The 17,413-nt window shown below is 45.6% G+C and overlaps 1 protein-coding gene across 1 annotated transcript in view; it reads right to left on the minus strand.

Moving 5' to 3' along the window:
* Nucleotides 1-2,155: 2,155 nt before the first annotated feature.
* The window catches only part of DYRK4 (dual specificity tyrosine phosphorylation regulated kinase 4), a 30,589-nt gene continuing 15,331 nt past the window's right edge, over nucleotides 2,156-17,413 (minus strand). The window contains exons 7-12 of the mRNA XM_075553142.1: nucleotides 17,061-17,142; nucleotides 12,142-12,314; nucleotides 9,364-9,424; nucleotides 5,271-5,400; nucleotides 3,095-3,270; nucleotides 2,156-2,403 (exon numbers count right to left, since the gene is read on the minus strand). Coding sequence (XP_075409257.1) covers nucleotides 2,156-2,403; nucleotides 3,095-3,270; nucleotides 5,271-5,400; nucleotides 9,364-9,424; nucleotides 12,142-12,314; nucleotides 17,061-17,142 — 870 coding nt within the window. The remainder of the gene's footprint in view (nucleotides 2,404-3,094; nucleotides 3,271-5,270; nucleotides 5,401-9,363; nucleotides 9,425-12,141; nucleotides 12,315-17,060; nucleotides 17,143-17,413) is intronic.

The following is a 17,413-nucleotide window of genomic DNA, read 5'->3' on the forward strand; positions in this document are numbered from 1 at the left end:
GCCCCTCTGTGCCTGTCTGCAGCTCCCACGCCTTTCTCCTCTCAAAATAAGGAGGCACAATTTATTAAGAATTCATTTCAGCCTTCTGTAGCCGTAACACAGAACCCTGGTGGTGGAGTGGTGACCTGTTGGGCTGCAATTCGCAATGTCAGCAGTCAGAAACCACCAGCAGCTCCTTGGGAGAAAGACTAGGTTTTCTATTCCCGTTATTAGTCTTGGAAAGCCACAGAGGCTCGCTGTGAGTCAGCATTGACTCGATGGCAGTGAGCATGAACCATCAGAAAATGCTTTATGTCATCAAATCTAAATTGTTCTCAGCACGACTCAAGGACTGGGCTTCTTGTCCTGTCTACCCACCTCCAGCTTTATCCCTGGTTGAAGGTAGATGGTATGATTATGAGGCTTTGTGTCAACTTGGTTGGGTCGTAATTCTCAGTGGTTTGGCCATTAATGTGCAGTAACTTCCCACAATGAAAGATGTAATCATCTCCATAATAAAATCTGCTATGAGCAGCCAATCATTTGGAAGGGCGTTTCATTGGGGGTGGGGGATCTGCTCCCAATATAGGTGGTGCTGTGAGGATGCTTGTAGAGCATCGTTTTTGCTTGCTCTGGATCCTGCATCTGGCTCATCTTACCTCCAGTGGTTTGCTATATTGCCTGCCTGGGGGCGATCAGCACCGTGCCAAACTTGCATTCACTCATCTCTGCAGCCAAGGAACCAGCCATCTTCTCGGCTGATCTTGGTTTCATCAGCCCCTGCCAGCCCCTACCAGTACATGAGCCATTTCCATGATGTAAGCCTCTCATATGTACATATAAAAGCTTCACCATTGTGTGTTAACTAGCCGAAGATGGATGGTGTTATAGTGAAAAGATACAGAAGACTCAAGTTCTAGTGCCGGTACGATTCCTTCCTAGCTGTAGGGCTCTGGACAGGTCACCTGTTAAGTCACCCCTTCTGGTTTCCTGTTCCTATCACTTCACAAAGTTTCCGTTATTATCCTGAGCTTTCTGTAGTTTTGTTTACTTGACCTTTTAAAAAGTCCTTCCTTGGCTTCCAATTTTCCTCCTCCTCCTCCTCAGCCTTTATGTCTACCCCTTCCATCTTTATCTCTCTGCTAGTCTCATTCTGTTGTCATCTCCCTGGGGGATTTCAAACCCATGGATTTTGTTAGCTATTGTCTCCCATGATGGACTTTATTCAGCCACTTCAAATAGAAACTATGAAGACTGGTGTATTTCCCTGTTTTTTTATGATGTGATATTAAGTCCCCTGTCAAAGTCTGTACTATAATTGCGGTCGTATAAATCATATAGGAAGGAATACATGGTGATGTTGTGTAGAAAGGTTAGAATGGGAGGTAGATACAGGCAGGTGGGTAGATTGGACACGTGAAGATAGCCTGCTTATTTATCCCTTTCACTTGAAACATCATTGATTCCTCTGCTCTGTGTGGTCCACCACCACCACCACATGGGTTGACCTAGGCCGATCAATCAGATGATCCTAGTCTGTCAGACACAGGGATGGGCCGAGTGGTAGGCAGATGCTTTGGGCCTGAGCCAAGCAGTCATTTCGTGCCTGCGAGGAAGACTGATCTTTGGATGGATTGGAGGGGTCATCCATTCTAAGGAAAAACAGTAGCAAAAGGAAGTTAACCGTCAAGAGAAGCAAGATGACAACTTGGTCTGAGTTTTTAGACGTCTGTAGTGTCCTCCGGATTTCCCACGGACAGAAAGCAACAGATGTCCTGCATTACTCAGCTCTGTTTAGATCTAAACATTTTCAGATGAGGATTCTGACGGACAAAGGCCAACAGCCTTGAGCCAAAAAGGAACGTTTATTTAGAGCTCCACACGGTTGGTATAGCAAACTCAATGTTTTTAAACCATTCAACTAGCTGTAAAACCGAGTACAGACACCACTGGCTGATTTACCCGATGGGGAGCAGAGGGAGGGAATGTGGGTGCCGGGACACTGTCCCCCATCCCTCCTACGGGGAATCATTTCAATTGTCCAGGAGAGTAGTTTCGTTTTTGGGGTTTTTTTAAACAAACCTTTATGCATTTAAAAAAAACAACAAAGTATTGTACAATAGAAGGGCTGTCATACAAATCGTGGTGGACAGGAAGAGGGCACCCTCAGCTAAGGTCATACAATGGGAGGTAAGATGCTTGTGTTCCTGGGGGAGGAGCTCTTGCTTTGATCGCCTGTGGAGTTCCTGGGTTGCTCTGTTGCAGCAACTGCCTCTGGCTTTCCGGGAGCTTCTGCGAGATGAGGCAGCTGGACAACCGCAGCCTCTTGCTGGAGAGAGTCCTGCTGATCCCCGGCATTTTGAACTGGCTTCAAATTGGATCCATCTTTTATTTTGCCTTCAGACTCTTCTTTAGGGTTCTCTTCTGCCCAGGAAGAAAGAAGAAGAGAATGAGCTACGTTCAAATATGACCTGCATCGCCATTAGGCAGCTATGGGCTTTGGGAAATTCCTGGTGGTGTTGATAGCAAAACAAGCAAAGACGCCATTGTCATTGAGGTGATCCCCACTCACAGCAACGCTGTGGGACAGAGTAGAATGGCCCCATAGGGTCTCCAAGGCTGTCATCTTTAGCAGCCCTGGTGGTCTCACGGGGCACAAGTTGCTATCAACAGTCAGAAACCACCAGCCACTCTGCTGAAGAAAGATGAGGTTGGCCCGTGTCCTTTGTCCCATAGGGATACCGTGAGTCAGCATTGACTTGACGGCAGTGACTTTGAGTGTGAATCATCACAAAGGCAGACTGACATCGCTTTCTCCCTGCTGACCTTGTGGTCACCTACTGCACCACTGGCTGCTTAACCACGGCACTACCAGGGATCCATAGGGAGTTAGAAACAAGAATAAACTATCTTCAGGACACTTGGCAAAAAGAGACGAGAGCACGCTGAACCAAAAATCCTGCCGAAGGAAAATCCCAAAAGGCACAGTGGCAGCCTATAGTGATAAGAGCACAAATAATTACCCAAGATCAAGATCAGGGAAACTGACATGCAAATCCTTCAGAGAGGTCTGGTGTCCTGGCCTTGGGAATGGAATGCGCTCGGAAAGCTGTACCTTTTTTGCTCAGGTGATGATGCCCGTGGACCTTGGGCTTCTTTCCCTCTAAGGAGTGGCTGAGACTGAGCTTCCTCAGGGTCTGGGACCGGGGCCGGTGTTTGAAGCTTCGTGGCTCATGAATCCAAGCATGCTTGAGGGCTTGATCAGGGGTCATGCGAAGAGATGGATCCCATCTACACACCAACAAAACCAGCACTGGTTAATGTTTATTTTCATTTCTAGTATTTCTAGTCAAGCATTTTTAAGAACCTATTTTTCATTGAAGATATAAATCAACGATTTCATAGAACAAAGATTGTGCACAAAATATAAGGGGCCTAAGGAATAACGATTGAAATAATCTTTCATAGAAAAGCTGAATAGCAAGGCCCAAAATATATTAACACCTAGTCTTCCAGAATTCCTAGAAACTATTAAATTGATTAATATAAAAGATAATCTTTCATTCAAACTCACTGTCATCAACTCTTTATGGGAGTAGAAAGACATCTTTCTGCTAAAAATCTGACTGGTGGTTTCGAACACCTAACCATTATGCCACTAGGTCTCCTTAGGAGTCAGTAAACAGACTAAAACAAAGAGATGCTTAATCTCAATTCCTTACTAAGGAATTCAGGCCTTCAAATACTCTACCAAGAAAATCGGAAGGTAAGCTAAGATTTGTAAGGGACATGGGTGTAATCCAGCCCAACTTCTAAAATAATGCATCGGACAGACCCTGAATATGGAACCCTCCTGCTGTTTTAAGTCACGTCAGTGACAAAGCACGATCTGAGGGAATAGCCTCTTCTACTGTGGAAAACTCCAATTCCTTAAAGCTTCTTCCTGTCTATTGTGCCCAAACGCCCTCACCCTAGGAACTGACTCAGCTCCTAACTCTACCTACTGGCATTACACATAACAGGGTAACTGATCCTCACAGTCCTTCAGCTAGCTTCAGACACCCACATCGTCGCTGGCTACTGATCACGTGAGAGGCTTTGCCACCTTCCCAGAGAGCAAGTGACAGCTGTTGCCTCCCTTGTACCCATCATGCAGAGACCAACTTCTACTCTGACAGTAGGTAGACAGCATGATAGATTTCATCGAGTCATAAATAACTCAAGAACCCCATTCTTATGCAAACAAACTGCTGTGAAGAAGGTACATCTCCCCATCCCTGAACTTTTAGAATTGGCTAAAAGCCTGGGCATAGGATTTGCCACTTACTCTAATAAATGGGACCCAAAAGGTTTAACCTCTTCCAGCATTAGCTGATTAGCAATATAGAGAATGATTTGGTGATTCCCCCCCCCCCCAATCAGCTTGACAGCCTCTTGCACATTATGCACAGCTCCAGTCCTCAGCCCTCAAACAGTTAAATCATCTCTTGTACCTGCGCTGTTTCTGAAGGATGGAGAGTTTTGGACAAGCTTGCCTGGGCCTCGGTGGTGAGTTCGTTTGTTAGTGAACATTTAGTCTACAGGCTCAACGAGAGGCTGGGGCGGTATAGGGGAAAGCTGGGCACTGGGCCATGTCCACCTCCTTTACTCAGATAAATAGCATCACCTCCAGGGAGCCAAGCTTCTAGCAGTAAATGACGATCGCTCCCTGAGCTGGGAATGAAATTCCAGGGGGCACTAATGCCACAAGAGCAATTGGCTAATGCTACTCCACAAACAACGTGGCCTTCTGAAAAGAGTGAGCCACTAGAGAACTGATAGAGTGAGATGGAGCCTTAAGAGTTCCACCCCTCCCTCCATTTTTTTTGGAAAAGGGAACTGCGGTCCAGAGAGCAACAATAACCTGCCAAATATCACTTGGCTACTCTACTAGCCACTCAGTGGAGACGGGCTTGCAAAACCTCCGTAACAGTAACAACAGATAATGTTTTCTGAATGCCTTCTCAGCTGGGCACAGGCTAGGGGACGTATGTCCTAGTTCTATTATTTTATTATGAATCGACTATGGTAAATAACCTGGGTCTAAGGGTCAAAATATGCATGCAGCTCCGAAAAAGTGAAAAAGTGATCAACATGATATGGCACAGCTCGCCCTTGCCCCAGTTCCCTAACGCAGAATTGGTTGGCATTTTTTATCACGGTCCCCCAGCCCCAGTAGTGACCAGCAAGCATGGGTGAAAAGACAGTCTTAAAGAGGAAGCCCGGAGGCAGAAACAACCCAACAAACTCACACCAGACACCTTCGGAGAAAGTCAAGGAAGGTTGTGTCGTAGGTTTTCAGCACCATGGTGAGATCCTTGGAGTCCGGGTATCTTTTTTTCCCCCTGTTGTTGGTTATATTTTTAGGAAAACCTTTGGAATCTTTAGAGATACAATATTCTGTATTTAGTTCCAGGTGTAAACATGCATTGGTCACATCCTAGCTGTCTAGGGGTCCTGGGCAGCTGTCTCGCTCTGTTCTGCACCCCTCCACCTCGGCTCCCCAAGTACAAATCAGGCTCGGCAACAACATGTAGCACTAGGCAAATAATACTACTGAACTCAAAAGCCAATTTTGCCGAGAGCCAGTAAGTTGCGAACCTCTTCCCCACCATTTCCCTTCTGAACCAGATGGCTTAAATCGTTGAGCATGAGCCAACGCTAGGAGTGGCGGCGGCAGCAGCAGCAGCAATGGTGGCAGTGAAGGCAATAGAATACATCTAAAGTGACAAAAGCACTCCGTTCTGATCAGAAGGAATCCTGTCTCTCAAAAAGGATCATAAATATGTCCATACTCTTTCCCTATCAGTCCAATAAAGTGACAATAAGGGCCATTGACAAGGCAAAAGAAAAAATCCATTTCAAAATACAAGTTATTTTTAGAGCTTTGTTTTATTTTATTTTTCAATTAAATGGTCTTTATTTTTTAGATTAGCGCAGACTGCAGAGTGAACCTTTAAAAGGAGCGGTCCACCATACTGCAGTGGAAGTTGGTCTCTGGCCTCGCCTTTTATTTTATCATTATTATTATTTTTTAATAAGATCACTTTATTGGGAGCTCTTAAAACTCTTATAACAATCCATACATCTATTGTATCAAGCATATTTGTACATATGTTACCATCAAGTAAATGTTTTCAAAATATTTATTTTCTATTAAGCCCTTAGTATCAGCTCCTCTTTTCCCCCTCCTTCCCCCTGGCTGCTGACCCCTTATAACTAATAAATTATTATTACTTTCATATCTTACACCAACGGCTATCTCCCTTCCACCATGGTTTCTGTTGTTCATCTCCCTGGGTGGGGGGTGGTTATGTGTTGATCATTGCAGCTGGTTCCCTTTTCCTCCCCCCTCCTCTCCCGACCTTCCCCCACCCTCCTGGTATCCCTACTTCCATATGCAAATAACCTCATTACTTCTTTACCGTCACACCCAAATTGTGTCCATATTCACAATAAGTGAACTTGGTTAGTTCCTTAAGATGTGCCTTTGAATGTCCTTCAGCCATGTCTACAGGCTGAATGCCTCCTCACATGTATGGTTTGCCGTCCCTGAAAAGGAGCCCCGGAGACAGTTGCAAAGGCTCTTGGGAAGGTTTTCACACGATGCTTTAAAGGTGATGGCACTCTTTGGATGTCTACATTTGAACGTGCATGCCCAGAAAAGGTAGTCACCTCCTGCACAACCTAGCAAATCCTCCACATGCACAGCTGACTCACAAAGCTAATCCCACAAAAACTTGGGTGGAGGCGGTGGGCTGGGGGCCTCTTTCATGGACAGTATAGAAAGTGTACAGGGAAATACTCCTGTTTTATAATCATGCCATTTGCAGGGCCTCCCAAAAAACACAGAGTTTCATGAATGTGCATGTGAGTGTGTGTATTTATATGGATATAAATAGGTCGGGGTTCTGGTGTAGGATTAAGGAACTGTGAACTCATAAATATCATCCCTGCATCCTTTTTAAGTATGTCCCCAGTGCTCCGACTTTATCCATGTTCTTGTCACAAAGGGGCAGAGAATCAAGCAAGCAAGGCCTATGAAGGCTGTCACTTCCATAGCAATCACTAAAGGGTTTTGTTTCTTTTCCTTGGACATGTTTTTCTCTTGCCTATCTTCCTCACCGCTATGGAATTTTGTTCTCTGCCTCTTTCTTGCTGCCTGGGGGCAACAAGGTATGAGTACCTTGCACCTGGGGGCAACAGCATTCTGCTACTAATGGGCAATACCAGCTAGTGTGGCTGAGAAGTTGGCAAGAGCCCAATCCTGGGGCAGAGCTCCCGGAACAACGCAAGTGGACATGTTTACCATACCATAAGAATTACAAAGAGGTGTTATTGGAAACATAGAATCCTGGGTCCCACTTCAAATCTATCATAGTTACAAAAGAGTTATGTCATGTATTATACATTTTCCCACATTCTCCAGTGGTACAAAGATCAAGCTCTTTGCTCATCAAAAGGTTGTTGGTTTGAACCGACCCAAGGCTCTACTGGAGAAGGGTGTGGCTCTCCTTGTAAAGACGATAACCTAGCAAACGCTCAGGGCATTCCACTCTGCCACGTGGGGTTGCTATGAATTGAAATAGACTCAATGGCACCAGCAACAAAAACAACCAAGTGCCAAAATCATGAAGCTCTGACAACACTTCAAAAACACGAAAAGAGGAAGCAGCTCTCTCTACAGTCTCTTCTTACTCGGGAATTGAAGGTATGTGGATGTTCTAACAAAACCACATCCCTGGATGGGGCAGAACTTGGGTATTCCACAAAGAGGACGTGTGTCTGTCCTTGGTCCTCTCTCACTATGCTGCCTACATATTCCCTCCTTTCTAACCCTCAGCTAGATGGACCTCATGAGCTCCATGAGGTAGTCTTAAACTGTTACTTCCCACAATGCCTTTGTCTAGCAAAAGGAACACTAATAACCCCATCTTCCTTCCCTGCAGTCTTTCAAAGTCTGGAAGGCTGGACTGTAAATGGTAGAAGGGAAAATTAGGTCAAGAAATTAGCCCTGCTGTTTCATATGTATAACAGCAAGCCAACTGGGCCCTCTGTCAATCAGACTGATCTGGAAGGAAGGCAAATGTGTGGGCCCTGTTCGAAAGACAACCTGGGTCTTTCTCATGCTCACAGATCAGGTCGTGGTGTGCAAAGATGTAACCATTAATGTGGTGCAGACACCAGCCAATCAGAAGGCATGCCAGCCTTGGCAATGAAGCTGGATCATGCAAGACCTCTACTTGCTAGACTCTAGATCACGAGGAGGTTGAGGGGATTGGAAAGAGAGGTCAGAGAGCCTCTGACAGTGTTAGGGTTCAGGGTTGAGGCTATTTACCGCCTGACACAGAAAGGGTTTAACATTTCATGGTCAAACGCCCTGAATGACCATCAACTCTGTATGGCTAAATCCCCTCTGTCCAGGAGGACCCCTCAGTAGGATTTTTGACCAGTACTCTTGTTCACAAAGCAAGCTGTCAAGGAAAATCTTGTGTCTGTCTCCTTCTTCTGAAGTCACTTTGCTTGAAAATAAGAACTGGGAGGACTAGGCGTAGCTGCGATTGGGTAGCCAGCCTTAGCCGGACCACCATGGCTGCTCAGAAATGTCCTTCTCGGGGCCAGGGAGTGTACATGTGCCTTCTGCTTCCCCTCCTGTTTGACTTTGTTCTACTTGGCTGACCTTCTGCCCACTGTAGTTTTTCTTACCTGGGAATCCCTTAGCTTTTTGTGGTTCTTCAGAGGGATTTCAGAACACCAAAACTGTTCTGACAGCCCGTGCCTACTCATTGTATGCCAAAGTGGCAATGCACCCAGATGGCAATGCTTTGGGAGCTTAAGATTTTCAGTAGGCCAGAATAATGCACCATCCAGGATAGAATTTAGCAATGGCGTTATCCAATAGTCTTGAAAAGAAGCTTCAGCTCCTGGATTTCCCTGCACAGTGAGGGGAAGCTGTAATAATGTGGGAGGGAAAGTTGATTGGGAGGGGCAGAAGGAACTTGTAGGAGAAGGCATCGCTATAGTCTTTTGAGGGTTTAAGATCTGCTGTTAGCTCTTCTGAGCAGGGACGTGGTGTTTTCCAGAGTCTGTGTATTGTCCTTGCTGAGACCCCATTCTGAATGGGAATCTCCAGACCTAACCGCACCTCCTCTTTCCCCATCATGCCATCTGGCTTCACTTCTCAGCACCTTGGTACTTGGCTAAGCAGGTGCTCCTAATCACAACTTGCTCTTCCAGATGGTGTCAAGAGCATACCACCAGATGGGGTGGAGAGCAGAGGATGTCTCTTTAAGGCAGTGACACCTCATCGATTACTCAGGTAAAAAGAGAAACTGGGGGACTTACCGAAGAAGGTCTGTCTCCTGGAGGCCGTCTGGATGAAGCGGGCTGGTGGCAGGCCCAGCACCTTCAACAAGCACAATGCAGTTGGTTCGTTCTTTGAAGAGTTACAGATCCAGAGACTGTTAGAGCTGAGTGGGACTTGGGTCAAACCCTGCCTTCTCTAGATAAGGACTTAGGGGTGTGAGGTGGTAACATCGAATCACTGGCATCCTTGGCAGAATAGCCTCAGAGCCCAGGCTCTGAACTCACAACCCAGGGCCGCCTCAGTATCTGGAGAACAAACCCAGGTCATTACTATTCTAGACAGGTATCAGGGCCAACTAGAAGCAGGCTACTTTGGATGGTAGCCGGATCTGATTGTGAGAGCAGCTAAGCCTGTGTACTATACACTGGTTACACCTGGATTTAGCACATCAGAGGTAGGTATGGAGCACTGGGAAAGGAGCAGAGGAAAGGGACATGGAAATCACCTTGCCTGGGCCTCTTACGGGCAGGACTCAGAAATGCACTGTAGAATCATCCAATGCCAATCTTAGAAGCTATCTACTCTGATCCCTCATTTTACACAAGTCCAGGAGCCCTGGTGGTAGAGGGTGTTACCTATTGGACTGTTAACTGCAAGGTCAGTAATTCAAAACCACCAGCTGCTCCATGGGAGAGAGAGGAGGCTTTCCAATCCCATAAAGATCTACAGTCTCAGAAACCCAGAGAGGCAGTTCTACTCTGTCCAATAAAGTCTCTGTGAGTCAGAATCCACTTGCTGGTGGTGAGTGAGTTTGAGGAGGAGACAGAGGTAGGATTACTGGTTCCAAGCCAGTGCTTGTCTCACCATAGTTCCCATTTATAGCTACTTTAACAGAAATGATTTCAGTAGCTTATTCTTAGTTTGAACCACGAAATGCAATTATCTATACATCTTTCTCCACGCCTATTGACATGGTTAGGTCCCAAAGACTAGGTCATTATGCAAACATAGGCATTATGTGAAAATTGAGGATGACCACATCAGATCATAAAAAGAGGATGACGACATCATTATATTACAGCCAGATTACATCATCACATAACTGCCAAACCACTGAGAATCATGGCCCGCTCAAAAGACACAAACTTCAGCCCTCACAGCCAATGTGACTCTTACTCTTGGCTTTTGCTACTGCCAGCTATACATCATCAATGTGAATTTCTTTTACTATCATCAGAAATGTGAACTATGACATAATGAGATGGTAGGTGAAGAGTACATATATAATTTTCAAGGGTATGTATCTCTGAAACCTTTGAGATATCTAGAAAGGAGAACTTTGGCATGGGTCAATGATAGGTAGATAGCTAGGGATCTTTGTTCACAGTCAAATACCTTTGTTCACTGGAAAACCCTAAAACGAGAAGTTCCTAAGTGCTCACAGCTTTTCTTCCTGTATTGTCTAATTTGGCTCCAGAAGAACAATCGATATAATTAGGACTCGATGATGAGTCTTGATTAAGTTTTCTTTGGGGAGACAGGACATGCTATAATGAGTTATGATAATGAAAGACTAATGACTTAAAAATATGTTTCTTTTGTCAAATGGTTTTTAATTCTTTTTTTCACGATTAAAGGGTTTATTAAGGAAGTTAACAAGTTGTCATGCCAGTGAGAAATACTCAGGGTTGAGTTGTTGATCAGGACATGTCACACAATTTTTTGATGTTTGTTAATAAATGCCCAGAGGTCGTATCACTCCACTGTAAGCCTCGACCCAAAAGTCACTCAACTCCAGCTGGGTGGGTTAGAAAACCCATTTTTAATTCTCTACGACAAAATGGAAGTCAATTTATCAACTCATTGTTAAAAATATTTTTGACTGACAGTATTTGTTAACATATAAATTAAAGGAAGTCCCAGAAGTAGTCTTCTTCCCAGTGTGAATGCTTCTACACCCTAAATTGGCATGAAATCAATCATGAACCTTTTCTTTCTACAAATAAGTAATGATCATCTATAGGTACAGGGATTGATTGGGAAAAGAGAGAGCCCAGTTCCACACAGTTTCTTTAAGAGATAGATGACCAACAAAAATTTACATTTTATTCTTAATGATTATCAAAGCACATTCCCTAATTGTATTCTAAAGACAATGCATCAGAAACGGACCTTATGGCAACTGGGGAAAAAAATAGAACAAATCATAAAAACATCTCAACACATAGGACCATATCACATTAGCATAAAACTGTGGAGGAAATAGGATGAAAATAGGAATTCAGGGAGAAAAAATGAACCTTGTATGAGACACATAAAACCGTCGAGCTTGCTCCTGTACTTTTCAGAGGGTTTGTATGTGTGTGACATCGTTATCATTTTTAGGTTCCTGGCCCTGTTGTGAAGAGTGGCACAGCGGGTTTATTTTAAAGCGACATCAGTATGATATGGCGAAGCCTCTGCAAGCATTTCTGGTACAGTTGAGTGCAGCCGGGTGGGTTCTGACTCACAGTGACACCCCTCTGCGGCACGGAGCAAGCTCCCTAGAGTTTTCTGGGCTGTAATCTCTTGTGGGGTCAACTCCCAGGTCTTTCTCCCAAGGAGCCATTGGGCCATGAGGGTACCTTTTGAAACCATGGGAACATGTAGGCCATTATCTCAATAATGTGTAAGTGGGCACACAATCCCAAAATTATTTTTGAGGGAACATCTAAGCCACAAATACAAAAACAAACATTTATAGGCATTGCCTTACGCTACTCTGACTCAGCTCAACAGTCAAGAGCACACTATCCTCAGACCCAGCTGCCCCTCACCTCCATGATGCAGGCCAACTGCTCCACTTCGTTCTCTCCAGCAAACAGAGGGTAACCCGTGTACAACTCCGCCATGATGCATCCCAGGCTCCACATGTCGATGGCCATGTTATAGGGGTGACCCAGAATCACCTCTGGGGATCGGTAGAACCGGCTTTGGATGTAGGTATAGACTGCAGGAAGGGAAAAAGAAGAATCTGGAATATGAAAACCTCTCTCCTCCCCCAAAGATGCCCTTCTCCAGGATACCTTTTCTTAAGTGCTGGTGGACAGTGATCAAATTTCCCCAACACTTACTTTCTCACTCAGAAACTTCCCAGGGACTTGCAACTATAACAACAGCTGAGTCTCAGAATTCACTTCATCTCATCAAATTCTGACAACCATTGATTACAATGGGTGTTATTATCCCCAGTTTATTGATAGATAGCCCCATAGTAGGTATTGTTCTAGAGAAGCAAATTTAAGTCTAACAAGCTTTAGAAAGAAAAAAATCTTTAAAAGTAGAATAGAAAAAGTTTGGGGTGTAGATCATTTGAAAGTAATGTGATTTTCAATCTGGCCAGGGAGAGGGCTTATCAGACTCTGGGAGGAAGAAAGTATTATTTGAAAATGTATATTCAAAGTATTGTGTACAATGTCTCATACACTATCTAGAAAAACAACAAAATCTTAGCAGGTGGGGATGTTTAGAAGGCAGAATTATAAGGAAATTAAATTTTACAGATGAGTATGGGACAGTTAGAAAAAATGAACATCATAGTTGAGGCAGTTACATAATCTCCTGTCCACTTGCAAAGGGGTGGAGTCTAGCCTGTCAATCAGCTCGCAGCTTGATGACCTCATTTGGAAGCAAGAAGAAGATAAATAGCTCACTGGAGGCCAGACACACTCTTTCTGCTTCATCTTCCTACTGACAAGACACATGGAGCTACACTGATGGAACCAGAGCCCCAGAGCTGGAGGAGCCACGTGGAGACCCACACCAGCACTGAGATGCTTCTACTGCCACTGGGTCCACAAGACTTCCCACCCAGTGGCCTTTACAGAATGATATCAAACATATGGGCTAATATCAGACTTATGGACTTGATCTGGACTGGGCTGGGATGTTTTCTGAATATACAATTACTCCTTATGTAAAGCTCTTTCTTCTGTACACATGAGTGGCTATGAATCTGTTTCTCTAGCCAACCCGGACTAACACAATAGCTTACCAGGTAGTTAAGGAATCCCAGTGGTACAGTGGGTTAAGCATTGGGTGCCTAACCACAAGGTTGAGGGTTCAAAACCTCCAGTTGCTCTATAGTAGAAAGATGTGGTTATCTGCTTTCTTGAAGATTTAAGAGAAACCCTGAAGAGCAGTTCCACTCTGTCAGATAGGTGGTGGCAAAGAATTGAAATCAACTACGTGACTGAGATAGTTAAGGTTTATTGTGCCAACCTGGCCGATAAACACATGTGAGAATAATTGAAGGGCAGAGAGATAAATGGCTCAGTGAGCCTTGCCTTTCTGGTTCTCGGGTCTCTAACTCTCTGGTGGTCAGACCAGGGCACAGCTGCCTTAGCCAATTCCCTGCTTCAGCTGACAAGGTTCACTTCCTGCAAGACATACCTGAGAAGCCACATGGACCTACCTGTTGGGAACCGGACATAATCAGCCTGACAAGACCGACTCCATGCTGTCTGCCCGGCAGGGCTAAAGCCACTTCACCTCAACCTTATCTTATCCTGACAAACACCAGATGGCCCACCTTTGTTTACTCCAGCACCAGACATTACAACCTGTATATTTGTGTCTCCCTACCTTGTGTGCTGTACACCCCCTCCCTTCCCTTTGTTACCTTCCCTTGGAATTCTTTTGTTTGCCTCACCCTTTAAAAAGAGGCTTGTGTAGCAATAAAGAGAGACCTTGACAAGAATCTGCTTGGTCTCGCTCCTCTCTCTCGCCCGTTTCTCTTTCAGGCTGGGTGCCCCTCGGAACCTCTTGAATAACTGAGTCCCGCTGGTCCGGGGCAAGTGGCGCCCAACGTGGGGCTCGAGGTGTGGACCCTTGCCGGACGGACCCCCAGCTCCAGAAGAGCTCCCAGAAGAAGGAAGAAGACGCCCGGCCAGGCCCCGATGAAGAGATGAAGAAGAAGTCGCGGACTGTCTTCGCCGCTCACGAAGACTGATCAGCCTCGGTGAGTAGAACTTCGTCCGTCCCATAGAGATGGGCCAAAAACTAACTAAAGAGATGGTCTTTATAAAGGACCTTAAAGTTTCCCTCAGAGAGAGAGGAGTAAGAGTTAAGAAAAAGGATTTGATAAGATTCTTTCTTTTTGTAGACAAAGTCTGTCCATGGTTTATAGTGAATGGGCCTGAAATTCATCGTGGGAAATGGCAAAAGGTCGGGAGGGATTTAAATGACAAACTGCATAAAGAAGGACCCGATGCTGTTCCCGCCGCGGTTTTTTCTTATTGGGGATTGATCAGGGACATTGTTGAGGCCGCTTCTGAGGACCCGGATAAGCAACAACTTCTCTCGGTGGCAGAATATTGCCTCCGCCCACTTTCTTGCTTGGCCTCCTTTTCTTCCCTTTGTTCAGATAAAAACCCCTCCAAATCTCCCTCGGTAACCTCTCAAATAACTGAGTCCCGCTGGTTCGGGGCACCTACCCTGATGCAGCCCTGGGTGCTGGAGCAGCCGTGTGGAGACCCCTGCCAGCGCTGAGATGCTTACACTCTCACTGATTCGTCTTTCTCCTGTAGTCGGCATCATTGCATGTGTTTTGTGAGATGGAGAAGGACTTTATAGATCAGTGTCAGACATATGGCCAATGTTGGACTTATGGGGTTGGACAGCAATGAGTTGGGATGCTTTCTAAATGTACACTTACCCTTTATATAACACTCTCTCTTATACACATGAGTTTCTGTGGATTTGTTTCTCTCGTCCACCCAGACTCACACAGTGACCGTGGGTATCTGGCGGTGACCTAAATGAGGGTGGGGTCTAAATTGTGACGGGTGGTCACCTGGATCTAGGAGGAGGGGCAGGGACCTGGGAATCGGTTACTTATTGTTTGTATTGGTTACAGAGATGATATAATCATTTTATAACTTAAAATCAAGATTTAATAAAACTATTCCTGAACCCTGCCTGCTTTCAAAATGGACTTCAGGTACTTTACAGTTGATGTACATACAAATAGGGACATTTTAGGCGAATGCGCAGGCAGCAGGCAGTATTCCGGGTGCTTTATACTGATGGAGTGTCAATCCTTACAATGACCTTGCACAGCACTGCGCCCATTTGAAGATGAGAACACTCAGCCCTAAGTGGCAGGGCTGGCGAGTTTGAGCCTAGTTTCCATACTCTGTAGTGCCTCACGGTTAAATTAAAGCTCAAGGGGAAAGGCAGAAAACAGAAAGGCAATCGGGGAAATGATCGTAAGAAACCATAAGGATAAAATAACTACAAATTCAGTTGTAAGTATCCTGGCAGCCAAAGTCGACTGTAACTAATAGATTATGCAGCTTTTACTATCTCAGAGTAAAGATACAAGCTTTTTGTGGCTGTTGTGCATCTTGGCTTTTATAGGAGACATTGTTCTCTAGATGGAATGTTTTACTGGCATCAGCACCCAACAGACAGAAAGGACACAGGTCTTCAACAGTGGTTCGGCAGAATACTGTAAACCATTCATCGCGGTGTCAGCCTCTAGATCAGGCGTCCTCAAACCACGGCCCGCAGGCCACATGCAGCCGGCCGAGGACATTTATCCAGCCCGCTGGGTGTTTTTGTCCCATTTGTTTATTTACTTCAAAATAAAATATCTGCAGTGTGCATAGAAATTTGTTCACAGTTTTAAAAAAAACTATAGTCCGGCCCTCCAACGGGTCTGAGGGACAGTGAATTGGCCCCCTGTTTAACAAGTTTGAGGACCCCTGCTCTAGAGGCTTTCTCTGATACCTACTGCCACCTTAATTGCTGGTCCTAAAGTCCCTTTTCTGCAGGCTCTTAACGCAGCCTTTACATGTGTGGCAGCCACATAAATCTACTGTCAACTTGAGGAAGGGGTGGAGTCTAGCCTGTCAATCCAGGAGACAGAGAGCTGTAATCCCAGAGGAGTGGCAGTGACAGAGCCAAGAGCCAGGACACTGGAGAGAGCAGAGGGCTTCCCCAGCCCATGGGGCAAGTAAAGCTGAGCCCCTTCAATCAGGAGGCTCACTTGAAGACGGACGTGCTTCCGGGCCCTGAATTGAGGAAGCTAGGAGAAGGATGGGGTTTCCTATTCCCTTAAAGAGCGGCACTCTCGCCAACCCACAGAAGCAGTTCTCCCCTTACTACAGGCTCATTATGAGTCAGCCTCAACTCCAGGGCAAATAGGGAAAGGTTTACTGACCCACAGATCTCCAGAGGCGGGGCTGGACTTCTTCGGGTTGAGGCTTATGGGGGAGTGGCTTTCCCTTTAGCCATCTATCAGCAGCCCTAAAGGACCTTTGTAATATTCCCCAAGCAGCACCGAGGCCAAGAGGCCCTGTGGCTGAGAGGACAAGGACCAAAGAAAGCCTGCCTGAAGGCATGGCTGGAAGAGGCTGTTCCAACCAAAGAACTGTCTTGAGGGTTTCTGATGCTGAATTGTAACCTGTTCACTTCCCAATAAAGCCCATAATCCTAAGTGTGGTCTATGAGCTCAGTGTGGCCATTGAAATGAAGGAGAAGCACAGAGCGCTGTGGGAGAGATGGTTGGTAGGAGGATTGGTAGTGGAGGCATGTTTGACCTCCGTCTCGCGGGAACTGGCCTTGGGCTGATGCTATGGGGTCTGATTCTCCTTCCACCATGTGGAGGAGGTCAGATGCTCTCGCCAGGCCTTTTTTACCGCAAGGAGAGGAATTCAATCAAAAATCAGAGTGGGGCTGAATGGGTACTGACCTCTCTGGTGTTCATAACAGCTTGATCCAAAGTCGATAACCTTAACAGAGACGTGACCCTTTTGGTATAGCACTATATTCTCCTAGAGGGAAGAAGACAGGCAGAGGTTAGACTTCGATAATGTTCCAGCCATGGACTCTCTACCTGCCCCAATAATCCCCATCCTCCAAGACCTAATTCATTCAAAATGCTACCACTCCCAGGTGACCTCTTTGCACGTTTTCTCCAAATCCCATTGTCCTCCCAGATTACAAAACAATTTGGAGGTTGGGCAGAAGGTTGGTTTGCATTCCTGTGTGCTCTGTTCCTCTTGTTTGGGTCCACTGTTCATTGCTCTGCAGTGTGTCTTTTCC

This window comes from Tenrec ecaudatus, chromosome 6 (assembly GCF_050624435.1).
Source record: "Tenrec ecaudatus isolate mTenEca1 chromosome 6, mTenEca1.hap1, whole genome shotgun sequence".
Classification (NCBI taxonomy): Eukaryota; Metazoa; Chordata; class Mammalia; order Afrosoricida; family Tenrecidae; genus Tenrec; species Tenrec ecaudatus.